Source organism: Pelecanus crispus, chromosome 8, assembly GCF_030463565.1.
Source record: "Pelecanus crispus isolate bPelCri1 chromosome 8, bPelCri1.pri, whole genome shotgun sequence".
Classification (NCBI taxonomy): Eukaryota; Metazoa; Chordata; class Aves; order Pelecaniformes; family Pelecanidae; genus Pelecanus; species Pelecanus crispus.
The window spans coordinates 17,218,998-17,232,551 of NC_134650.1; the positions used below are offsets into that span (position 1 = coordinate 17,218,998).

At 39.6% G+C, this 13,554-nt stretch overlaps 1 protein-coding gene across 7 annotated transcripts in view; it reads left to right on the forward strand.

Annotated features, from left to right (window-relative positions):
• The window catches only part of TENM2 (teneurin transmembrane protein 2), a 554,942-nt gene that overhangs the window by 357,842 nt on the left and 183,546 nt on the right, over nt 1-13,554 (forward strand). For all 7 annotated transcript variants that reach the window (XM_075715629.1, XM_075715630.1, XM_075715627.1 and 4 more), the window contains one exon: nt 7,934-8,168. In XM_075715629.1, coding sequence (XP_075571744.1) covers nt 7,934-8,168 — 235 coding nt within the window. The remainder of the gene's footprint in view (nt 1-7,933; nt 8,169-13,554) is intronic.

Here is a 13,554-nt window from a genome sequence, read left to right on the forward strand (position 1 = left end):
ACTCTTTCTTGTATAAATTTTTTATGAGGTTAGGTTTAACAAAAAAAAAAAAAGATGACTTTGGACAATGTGTAATATGTTCTGTGACGTTTCTGAAATAATCAAAATAATGTATTGCATTAAAGCACCTGTGACTAGCATTTCTTTTGCCCTCTTGGAAAGCAGCTTTGCGCACTTAGCTAACTGGGTTATGTAAAATCCAAAGTACGGCTGTAATAGCTTTGGGGATGACCTTCCATTGCACCTGACTCCAGACTCACAACGAATTGGAAATTACAGTACAATTATTCTTGTGTCACTATGAAAATTTCCAGGCTTCCCCTTGGACCATCCAGGGAAACAGCAGTTTTCAAGCTGTACTCTGATCTGGAAAAATGTCACCAGGCTTACAATGCTGGCCTAAATATTTCTGTTCAGCAGTTTGTGTATGTTGTTCAGGAAAATGTATGTCTTCACTTTCTCTTTGGTGTGAACCTCACTATATCACATTGTGTAAGCTTTGGAGAGGGTTTGCGTAAGTCTCTAGCTAGGGTTCAACTCTTTCCCATTCTGCTGAACCAAGTCTATAGAGCAACATTTAGCATTCTGCACTAAAATATTCCATAGTAATGATGATGATGGTAATGATGAACTTTATTGCTTAGAAATATATATGTACACTTTTCTTTTTAGTTCTTCTTACAACAGTGCCTTCTTCAGGCAAAAGTCACATATCTAAGCTAAAAAAGATAAATACACCCTTAGCCTCTCTGAAATATGTTTTGTAACTATTTCATTATTGGAAAACTAAATGAAAAAGTTGATTGGAAAAGATGTGAAATGCATGGATTGTTTTTTAATTGGAAAGAAGACTTTTTTTCTTTAACCTCTGACTCATTTTTATAGTATGTAAATATGGAAACAGTATGCCTATCTTTATTTTTATACACACACACACACGCAAACATATATATATATATAGGAAAAAGTATCACAGGACACTGAGTCCACATAAAGCATTATTATTAAAGCGATGTGTTTTGCCATTGACTAGCCATTATTTTATGTAGCCAGTGCACTTCATGCAGTGTAATAATGAATATTTAAGTGATGTATTTCAGCAAATATAATCAGTACATCATATCTCAGATAATACTGGTTTGTAGGGCAGTGGTTTTTAACCTTTTTGTAGGTGAACCTCACTTGAGAAAATTGGTTGTATGACTGTAAACCCTGAGATAAAAACTCCTGGTGAAGGGTCCTACTTCTTTGCCTTTGCTTGCATGAGTATGCACACCACTTTTTCACAACCAACCAACCCATCCGGTACAAAGACCAAATCTCCCATTTCTTTGGCTTCAGCAATGCTGAGAACAAGCTAATATTCCTGCTCCAAGCAGGCTGATGCACTTGGACATCTGCACAGAGCATCTCAGCACCTCTGGTTTCGGGAGCGTGACGGAGTAGCAGTCGTGCTCTGTGTACACAGCAACAACTCGGGTCTGGCAGAGTTAATTTGGTTGCTTCTGCTTCTGCCTCCCATACAATGAACTTGTGCCCGCAGGCTGGGAGCTGCAGACACAAAGCATTTGACTGGCTCATGCTGCAGTAGTATCTGATTGCCTTGTAAGTGGTAAGGTAATTTACCTTCAGCACTCCTGCAAAGGGTATGGATAAAGACGATTATAGATAACAAGTGATTCGACCACAATTGCTCAAGGGTTGCCTCAGTCAGAGTACGATGCAGAAACTACGACAAAGTCCTAAACTTTAGCCATTAAACCACCTTTCCCCTTTTCTGTGATTATCTGGATATCGTGGGTAAGCAATGGGGTATTTTTTGTTTGTTTTTTTTGTCGTTTCTTTTTTGCCACAGCGAGATTTAATTTTCTATTCTAATATTGTGCTGAGGAGATGGCTGCAGTGCACTGGCAGAGACTGATAAGTGACTTACAATTTTATACCACACGTTTACTGAATTTTCAGTTTGAAGTGTACAGTCTGGGATGACAGCCAGTCATTCAACCTATTCTTGCCTCAAACACTGTAAAAACATGCGGACAAAAGAAGGAACACCTGGCAAATGTTTTAGGTTTACAACGACAAGAGAGAGAGTTAATGATATCCATGGTTATGAGCAAGATAACTTGCTTCTTTACAGCATATGTTGAAAACATTTTCAGAACATTTAGATTCCAGTTAACTACGGCTTTGCATGAAATAATTTAGAGAATTAAGGCAAATGAACAGAAGAACTGAAGCAGGCATAGCATAAAACCCTAGCCCCACCCTGCCAAACTCAAATGAAAGGTGAAAGCTGGCCATGCAGACAGGAGCTCCTTGTGATACTGTATTATACTCCTGGGTGTTTCAGTCTTTTCTTTTCTTCCTGACTGAGTAATGTGATCTGCCTTTGAAGATGAATTTAGCTTGGAAGGTGGGCCTGTGGTTCTGTGAAAAACTTGTTACTCATTGTGATAGCAGATGATATGGTTTCCTTGAGAAAACAGTGTGGTAGAATTATTTGAATAAAGAACTAGGAATACTGAAGACTGGGTTTCTAATGCTGGCTAACAAGGATTTTCTATGGGTTTACTTAATTCGTTTTTTCTTTCAATGCATCAGCTTCTTTATCTTTTTGTGTTCAATATTTGTATTGTTTAGATGTGTAAGGAAATAGCTGCATCATTGTTCATTTCAGAAAAATAATATAAGTTTGGGTTTTTTCTTTTAGTTCTTTTGTGAAAAGGATTGAAGAGCAGGTGTTTATATGTCTCTAGCATTTAATCATGGCACAGAGGCTAATTCAGCACAACTAAGATACAATCTACATTACTTTTTTGAGGTAGTAATGACGAAGAACTGGGATGCAGGGAAGCGATTGCTTTGCTTAGATTAGGGATGCTGCTGATTGTGCTCTGAATTTAATCTCTGAAGTGGGAGATTAACTTGTTCTCCTCAGATCATAGTGCTGCATGGATTTAGTGCATGTGTTAAGTCAGTGTACCAAAGCCTTGGAAGAACTTCGAAAAATAATTTGACCATGTTAAAGCAGTTCTGAAGTTTCACTTCGTATTCTAGGCAACATTTGAACTAGAAAAATAGCTGAGAAGCGGTGTTTGGAAGCGTGCGCTCAGGAGCACGCAGCCAGCACTCTTGTACCTGTAACGCTGTGACATCCAGTGGCTTTTCCTGATCCCTGAGGTTGCCAGGCTCGTGCCGGAATAAGACTGTTCCGATGCAGCAGCACAGGCTCCCAAAGGACCTGCAGCGGCTGCCCATCACACAGCGCTTCCCATGGCACCCCTGCTTTCACCCTGCGTTGCGCACAGCAGGCAATAGCCATGGGGTTGTACTTTGGGCTGCACATCCTTTACTCTCTTGTGTATGCAAAAGAAGGGAAGACAGGGTTATGCCCAGGGTTGGTTTTTTGGTGGTTTGTTTGTTTGTTTGTTTGTTTGTTTTTAAGGAGACAAGTGCTATTTTGCATCTTTCTTTAGCTGAATTTTACCTCTGTGCTAGTCTGATTTGCTTAATTGTTTTACTGGATGAAAGAATGAACACAGAAAAACTTTTTTTTTTTTCTTTTTTAGCATTTTGTTTCTGATTAAACCCAAGTTAAGTCAATTGGATAGCTTATGATTACTTCAAAGATATGTAGATCAGACTTTGTATTCTCAGATTACTTAATTAGAACACAGTTTATCCTCACTCAGCTTCTAATTTGCACATTTGAAATGAGCATTGCTGATATTCTTGACTGCAGTAAGATCTCTTGAAGAATCATGTGTTGATTATATGGTCATCAGGCCCTGATTTTTCAGAAGTGCTCCGCACAATCAACGTATACTAAAATTCATTAGAATTAGGTATGTTTGTCTATTTGTGAATTTAAATCAGAAATTAAAATGTAAAAAAAGCCAAAACATGGAGGGTGCCAGTATTTCAGATTTCCAGTTCTCTGATTTTCATTGGGGTTTTAAGAGACTTCTTCTTAAATCCTAAATGTTTAAGATTGTATAGTGTTATTCTGGTGAAACCCCTAATTCATGTAATAATTGAGAAAAGGCATCATTTCCTCAGTATTTTTCCCCAAACCAATACTGGCAACTGCTATACCAAAAATAAAATCTCTTTCTGGATGTAAAAAGCCAGATGTACTCCATCAAGACACTTATTGTGTTTAAGCTTCCAAATAATAAAGCAATCGGCAATAGACCGCAGAGCATGTCATATTGTAAGGTACGTTGTGCCAGTCCTTTAGGCTGCTGATCTTTTATTATGGGACAAGTGATTTAGTTTTCTTAACTTCTGAGCTCAGCAGATTTGCAGGTACTGCTGTTGAAGTTTTAATTTAGGCAAAGATGCTCAGATGTTCAGATGTGAATCCAGTTTTACATCCCTGGCAAGTTCAATGGTGTTCAGCTTCTGCTTTTGGTTCATTTAAACAGGTTTATGAAGAAGCAGCATATTAAGCTTTTCTCTCTCTCATATATACATGAGTGTGTGTGTGCATGTTCCCTAGTTAGTACTTTTTTTATGTATAAGCTTTTATATGTTTTACTATAAACTATATAATATCTATATAACATTGATATTGGTATTTGTTTTATTATTCTGTATTAAATGCTACATTCATCTTATGCCAGATTTCTGAGGTTTTGCAGCTGCAGTATATGTTCAGTTACTTCTACACAGCTTATTTTGTGCAGTGCATTTTATTTACTGTGTGGGAACTGAGTCTTGAGGCAGATTAAATTAATTCGTGGTAACTTGAATTCAGTTCTTGCTTCCTTAATCTTACAGAAATTCTGTTCATTCTTATTGATGTGCAATTGGCTCACTTTTAAGAACAGCCTCTATGATTTTGTGGTTGCAAGATTCAGAGTCTTTATATAGCTGGCACTACTGCGTCTCTTGGAGCAAAACATTTTTGTTTATGTGGGTATGACTTGTCCATATTTATCCTCCAAAAGGAAAAGCTGCATCCAAAGTAAGTTGAGAAAATATGAAGCACATGAAACTTGTGAAGTAATTTTTAACACAAGGGCACATGTTTTTATTTTATCACTCATAAATATCCACTTATTGAAATCCAAACATGCTTTGTTTAAAGCCAGAACACAGACTAGGAGAGTAATTCCACTTAAGCTTCTATGCGTGTGGATATTGTCCAAACACATTTTCTTCCTGCTGTGTCTTACTCCACATGCTGTCTGGGAATGGCACAGGACCTAGTGTAGATTAGACATTTATGTTTTAGGAGGTCCAAATGGGTGTTTCAGACACAAAATTTGCTGGGCTGAACAGTCTCTTTCAAGCTTAGGTAAGACATAGCCAAGGCAAGGAGAGGAGAGCAGGACATGCGATGGCCCTAAAATTTAGGATGTGTTCATGAAAGGTGTCTTTGTATTTAAAGCAGTTGACACTACCATAGGGTGAGCATTCAGGCAACAGACATTCAAAAAAGATAAAGAAACTTCTGTGCAGATTTGAAGCAGCACGTGAAGGATGCAGGATTTATTATCATGCCCTTCTTAAAGTTTCTTGCCACAGGACAACTTCTACTTGCCTTGCGCAGGTCCCAGTAAACCTGTCTGTCTCTTCGTCATCCACCTGTGCTTCCCCAGGCCCACAGAAACTCTTAAGAAAATTAATTGTCTCTCTCCAAAAAACTCTGTTCTCTTTCTCTTCCCTGGTTGTATTGCTGTTAGGAGTAGGCATTTTCGTTGCTTTTCCCTGGGGCAGGCAGTCAGCAGAGCAGTGCCAGGGGAGAAGCGGCTCCCAGGGGCGCTTGGGACCAGGCAGGGCTCGGTCACTGCTGAGGCTCGGGGTGCCGTGCCAGCTCGTCCCTCTGATCACCAGCGCTTGAGCTGCAATATCATGTGGTTTTCCCTATACAAAAGAAAAGAGAGGGTTACTTCTCCTCTCTTGGGTGGCATAACGTAAGAGTCTAAAATATCCCCCCCATTATGAAAGGTGTTTTGATAAGAACTTTAGCATTCAGATGCCTGAAATGACGCACTGATTTCAGTTCCTGGCTGCATGGCCTGATTCTAAATTGGGATTAGCCCCCCTTGAACAGTTTGCTGTTTTTCTGGGTGGGTTTGGTTTTGGGGTGTTTTTTTTTTTTAATATTGGCCTTAATTAACTTACAGTTAATTGATCAGTTCAGCAGTTTTTCTATACTTCATTGTTTCATACAAAAATATATCAGATACCTGCAAATGGTTTCCCCTTGTGATGTTTTCTTTTATTGTTTGATTCATTAAGCACAGAACGTGCTTCAGTTTCTAAAACCACACCTCATTATAATTATAATTTCACTAATACTACTTTTTCTGAGTATTGTTCACTAGAAAACTACAACTTGATATAATGACTAAATCATGGGGTTCATAATACACTTATAGTGCTTGTTTTCTTTAATCTCTTTCGCTATTTTTATTAGAAGTAAATCATTGCAACATATGGAATTGCACTTAAACTTATTTACCATTCTGCATTTATGTTTGGAAAAGTGACTATGCTGGAATGACACCTGCTTATTCTATTTTCTGCTCATATGCTTTTTATTTTAATCCACTTGCCTTATTGGTTAGAGAAATTTATTTTCATTATCGATGCAAACATGTCGGTGCTCAAAGAATGACTGTCCTGGTTTCGGCTGGGATAGAGTTAATTTTCTTCCTAGTAGCGGGCATAGTGCTGTGTTTTGGATTTAGGATGAGAAGAATGTTGATAACACGCTGATGGTTTAGTTGTTGCTGAGTACTGCTTATGCTAGTCAAGGACTTTTCAGCTTCCCATGCTCTGCCAGGTGCACAAGAAGCTGGGAGGGGGCACAGCCAGAATAGTTGATCCAAACTGCCCAAAGGGCTATTCCATACCATGTGACATCATGCTCAGTATAGAAACTGGGGGGGGGGGGGTTGGCCGGGGAGCAGCGATCGCTGCTCGGGAACTGTCTGGGTATCGGTCGGCGGGTGGTGAGCAATTGCATTGTGCATCACTTGCTTTCTATATTATTATTACTATTATTATATTGTTACTATTATCATTACTATTTTACTTTATTTCAACTCTTAAACTGTTGTTATCTCAACCCAGGAGTGTTTCTCACTCTTACTCCTCCAATTCTCTCCCCCATCCCATCGGGGTAGGGGTGGTGAGCGAGCAGCTGCGTGGTGCTTAGTTGCTGGCTGGGGCTAAACCACGACAATGACAAAAGTGTATATCCTTTATCCCTAAAACTCATCATTTTTCAATGAAAGAGGCTGAAAGAGTAGCATAATTTTCAGATCTTGGTGTGTGTTTGTGGCATTGCTAAGTAGAAAAATACAGGCCAAACCCTGATCACATGGAAGAACATGAAAGATATCATCATTGCATTGTTGCACTCTTTTCATATCTGAAGTTTAATCTTCTTTCACTCGCACAAATACTGTTCATTTGAAGCTGATTGGTAAAATTAACAGTGAGTGAAAGCAGACTGAGATCTCTGATTAAGTTTTATAGAAGCCTAAAGACCATATTCTCAAAAGCTGGTTTTAATCCATTAAGGTTCATCTCCTTAAAGTCCCTGATAGAATCAGGGAGGAAAAAGTTCCTCTGGGTGGGTGTACAGAATGGTCAAGCTAGACTGCTGTCCTGGCTCCTCCACAGAGGAGCTTTTCTCCAGGGAGAATCCATAAAGGAGGATTTTTAAATCTAAATACAGTCTTTGTGAACATCCCAACTGTGCAACCTTGAAACACTGTTTTAAATCTCTGATCGCTAATAATCACTGATCTGATTTAACCATCTTTTAATGCCTACAGGTCCAAAAAGCACGCAGGCTTAGTTTCCAGTTTGAGGGGTTTGGCTTTTTTTCCAGGCAGAGGTCCCTTGAAAATGCCAAGGAGAATAGTATCATCAACACGCATTTGTGATTTATTTTTCTTTTCTATTTTAGGCCCTTCAAATCATCACAGCCAGTCAACGCTGAGGCCGCCTCTCCCTCCTCCTCACAACCATTCACTGTCCCATCATCATTCCTCTGCCAACTCCCTCAACAGGAACTCGCTCACAAATCGCCGGAACCAGATCCACGCGCCTGCTCCGGCGCCCAACGACCTGGCCACCACCCCCGAGTCTGTGCAGCTCCAGGACAGCTGGGTTCTCAACAGCAACGTCCCGCTCGAGACCAGGTGGGTCGCGTGGACGGACGGCCCTGGGGGATGCCACTGCACGGTTCTCTGAAGTGCACAGAGAAAACCATTTGGCTCATTAGGAAATGCGGTTTAGTTCACTTTGCATTAATGATGGTTTTGCCTGACACAGCACTGGAGTTATAGACATTAGAATACCTACAAGCCCCTGATGTGTTTTGCATTGGAAGGTAGACAGGTGGACATCTCTCTGTTCACATGTCCCATTTTAAAGCCTTTTATTCATTTGGACCACCCCTGCGTACACAACTCATGGTATCAGTACAGCATATTTTACTCACAGGCTCAGGGACAACTTACTTAAAATTCACATTGACTGTGTTGCTGAAAAATTATACATTTTGCCTTTTCTGAAGTAACAAGCAGAGGCTCATTTGAAAATATGCATTTTGGGAGACCTCGAGAAACAATCCCAGATTCAAGACTGACAGCGCTATAATTTTAATTTATATTTCATCCAGCATGCAAGCGCATTTTAATCTCTTCTGTACGTGTTAACAGCTTGATGCCCGTGGGGCGAACAGTTGCATATAAATGAAAAGGTGCAGCACTTAGGCCTGCCAGATAAATAAATTTAAAAAATGCCTGACATGCTGTAGTTCTAAATATTCTGGTTTGTTGTCATTTGGGGTATGGAATGTCAAACATATTTAACTTGTGCTTTAAATAGTGGAGCTGGCAGAGCTGATCTTCCAGCATTTAAAATTAGCCATTGTGGTGCTGAAAAAAGTGATTAGAATAGTAGAGTATTCTTGCTTGCCCAGATAGCTGTAAACACAGCATCCAGGTAGAGGAGCTGGACTGCTTGTGTCGCTGACTTGTACCATGGTTTCAGCGGCTTGGTTGCCACAGCTCCAGAGATGTTACATTTGAATTGCAGCCATCTGGGAATTTAATGCCACTCCACTGGATTACACCCAGAGTAGCTAGGTACGGCATAGTTACACCGCCGTGCAGTCTCAGCCCAGTCCCTTCCAGAGTTTGATTAAAGACTGCCTTCTGGCTTGGAGCTCGGGGGGGTGTTGGTATAGCCGGACTGAAGCTTACAACACCCAGTCTGTTGTTATCCAGCAGTTAATCTGGTTGTAGCACCATTGGGAACGAATGAGACTGAAAGGAGCAGGGAGTCTGTGCCCAGTTTTGGAATGGTCACAAGGGGCTTCATTCACATTGCCCTGCTTTGCTAAAATGGTAACGTGGGCACCATGAAGAAGTGTGGGAGTGCTGAAAAGCAAATACAAGTTATCTGACACTTGAAATGTCCAAGAAGAGAAAGGAAATGGATTCTCACTTACTGAGGGTTTGGAGCTAACTTTGGCCAAGAAAAAAAATTAAGAGTGAAGCTCTGCTTTTAACTGCTGCTTCTTTGGGAGCATCTGCTACTACTTAGAACTTAATTTTGGCATCCTGGATTTGGTACTTATTACTAGGAAATACAAGATTAAAATGTTGGTCCGGTTCAGCCCAGGCCAGTTGTTGCTGTGTGGTTCATTGCCCACAGGATTATAACGTACTTTTAATTCTAGTGTAGAGTAACCCCCTACAGTTCCTTGTCTATCTGTTTTCATATGATGTTGTTCTCGTATACAACAGTACTTGAAATAAGTCATTTCTGATGGGTTAAGATTGTCCCAATTTACCAAACACTAGGGAGGCAATTCCTTGGGATATTCGCAAAATTATTCTTTGTCATAATACTGGCATCCCTGAGAAACAGGACTGGGCATTTGCCTGGCTGTTTTTCTTTTAGTGTCTGATTTTGTGCCTATTCTCTGTATGTAGAGACTATCATTTCTGTTACTAACTCTGGTTCTTCTCCTTTTCTATTTTTTATCATAAAACCTCTGAGAATATATGTATTCATGTGGATGACAAAAGGTTACTTTGTGAATACTGTTATTTTTGGAGGTCGCAAAATACCCAGCAGTTAATTGGAGCTTTTCCATAGATAGGTTTGTCATAGGCAAGCATTAAGATATTAGAAAACATCCTGACAGGATTGCTGTGTTCTAAGACTATTCCAGAGTTGCTTCAGGATCAATTTTTCTTCTTTTCTGAAATTACACACCTGACAGGACTTGACGACAAGTTTCATCACAAGAATATTAACTCAGAAAATGATTTTTTTTTTCTGGATTGCAGTGAGTTTTGCTGAAATTGATGCCTGCAGAATCATTGGAGACTTTCAGAATTAGCGTGTAATTCTTTCATTTTAAAACTGGTCTTTCATCTAAATTCATACCAGTGGCCACAAAAAAGCATGACACCTTTTTGCTAACTTTTTAGTTCAGCCTTTACTTTATAGATTTGCCTTGTTGTGAAACATTGATCCCTCTTATACTGCCTCTTTACAGTGCACTACTCTTTAGATTTTTTTTTGTTGTCAGTTTATTAATCTCAGTAGTGGAGTGCTCAGGAGGCAAAGCCAGCACTGACAGTACCTGCTTTATCAGGGAAAAGTTTCACAACTTTTAGTTTTCACCTTTCAGTTACCTTCAGTAGATTCTGCTCTCAAACGAAATTAATGTGCAAGTGGTCACATTACTGATTATGAAACAAAAAGTGGTACCTGAGCTGTCTGGAGGGAATGTTTATGTCGGCACTGCAAAACTCAGATCACAATTTAGATTCCAGACATCTCTTTATCTAACAGTACTGAGCACTGAAATAATTGAATGATACAACGTGTGTCTGCATGTTGGGGTTTTTTTTCTGGTAAGAATGATTTTCCCTTGCCTCCTTTTGTTTGCTGTCTTAGGCAGTTTGGGCTAAATTCAGACTGCTTGGAGACAGCACGTTTTCCAAATATATCCTTTCTCCACCGCTTGTTTCAATGGGGGGGGGGGGTGTTAATCACATATGTTTTATTTTCTTTGTGATGTGAAGTAAGCTTTTACTGCTTGCACGTGTTTTCCTGTACCCTCTTCAGGCAACTGTACCCCAAGTCTCCATGTACCCTTTGTGGTTCTGTATTTTTTTACATAATTATGCTTAGCTGTATTGCAGTAGCTTGTTGCTTTTAGTGGAGTTACAAGACTGCAAAATGCTTATACAGAGTTGCTAATTATGCTTTTTTAGAATCATAGCATCACAGAATGGTTTGGGTTGGAAAGGACCTTTAAAGATGTCTAGTCCACCCCCCCTGCCATGGGCAGGGACACCTTTCACTAGATCAGGTTGCTCAAAGCCCTGACCAACCTGACCTTAAACACTTCCAGTGATGTGTGCTTGATTTCAGTGTGCTTGTTTCTGGCTCAAGGCAAACAAATATGGACTATATCTTCCCTAGTCTGCTGCTTCTTTATGGCTACAACAGGCCTCCAGGCTGGCTACACAATTATTCTGTTTTCTTTGAAATAAGGGTCCGTAATGGAAGGGTTGAAATATCTTTAACTAAGGATGCAGTAATGCATCGCTGTAGCATTTTTATGGTGCTATTTTTATGGTTCATTTCTGCAGTACTTAGCTGCTTTACCTTTAGGCTCGGAGCTGCTGTTTAATGCTCTTTAACTTTTATTGTCCTCTTGCAGCCTGTTTCAAACCATCTCCTCCTCCTCCTTTCCAAAGTGCTGGTTTCTATGTTTTCCAGTTAAGAGGTGTTCCTTTATTGCTTCTTTAATCATTACTTTCGAAGAGGATGAATGATGAAAATACTACCTTTGAACATCCCAGTGTGGGTCTCATTACTTCCAGACAGCTAGAGAGGCAGTGCTCTGCTTTAAAGCTGGAAATGCTTTGAGGGCACAGGGAGAAAAATATGGCTTTGCAAGGAACGTTTGCATCACTCTTTGCACTGTAAGAGTCCTCTCTGGTACAGGAACCTCACACAGGGCCATCTGCAGGTGCCGGTCAAAACCAGAATGATTCAAGAGTAAGAAGAACAGAAGACCTTTCATGGATGGATATTTGACTGAGATTGCCTAATGTATTAATGCCTGTTCCAGTACTTTATATTGATATTAATTTAGTTGGTACTGTTATAATTAATAATACTTAATCCAGGAGAAAAAAAAAAGACAAAATTAAATAGAAATTAGTCTTATTCTTTAGTCTCATAATTAGTCTCATACTTTGAAATATTTTTAGTCCAAATCTTTTAGTTGTAAAGATAATTTTGGATGTATGTCTATAATTTCTTTGAGTTGGTTACAAGGATCTGTTACTAGGATTCAATCAAGCATGTAACATACTAATGTTTCTCCTGTATTTCAGGAGAAAGGATGATGGTCAGTCTTCTGGTGATTATGAAATCTGTTTCCTTAGAAGATCTTGTGGGCTGTAGTATAAGAGCACTGGTCAAAATATGGGGTCATTTAAGCAAAGTTCGGTTTAAAGATAGAGCAATCTGAAAATCAGCCTTCAAAAAACCCAAACATGTTGCTTTTCAAAATATTTGCCTGTTCCTGGGGTTCAAGCTGTATTTCTTTCTTTGCGAGTCCAATGAGGAGAGAGAGCTACGACAGAAATGGGAGATTAATGGATGCAGTAGCAATGTGAGCTGTATCCCGGCCTGTACCAATGCAGTGCATGAACTCAAAATCATGGGGCACCACAGCAAGGAAATGTCTGAGCTCAGCATTTTTGTAGCTGCAGCCTTCCAGGCAGTGAAGGAGTGAATGCAGTACACAGTGGCTATGCATGGGCTAGAGCAGTCATGGCAAAAAAGCCAAGAACAGAGTACATGAAGAGAGGGATTTAGTGTTCAGGGTTTTTTGGCTTTTTTTTCAAGAAAGTAATTAAGTATCTGAAATGTTGTTAATACTGAATTCAGATGCTGTACCATATTAGGGTCTCAAGATGAGCTTCAGAACTTCTGAACTGAGTATGTAAACTTGGAAGTTTCTGAATGTGTAGAAGTTCCAAGTTACAGCCGCTCTCTGTAATTGTCTGCCTATTTTGAATAATGTCTCAATATTTTGATATCTTTATACATGATGCAAAATGTTCTGGAACAGAATAGTGAAACAAAATTGCTTTTCCTTTTGTTGATGCAAATTTCTAGGATATATTCGGCGTAACAAACAACGACTTGGAACAGTGAAATAACCCCTCACTCTAATTTTGCTTTGTCTTATGTGGCTTTCTCTTACTACTTACTTGAATTATAAGCCTGCAGGCACATATGCTATAGCAGTTTCGTCCTCTGAGTTTGAGGGCTGGGGCAAAAACTGACACCTTCATTCTCTTGTACCTGCATGTGAAGGGTGCGGGAAAGTTGTGAGGACTTTGCAAATAAATAGCATCTGCATAGATAGATTCTGGACCTATCTAAAAATCAAAAGGATTTTAAAGAGTCAAGTAAAGCACAGTCAAAAGCATCCCCAAGGCCTTCACATACATTTGGGCCATGCACTTGGAGGAATTC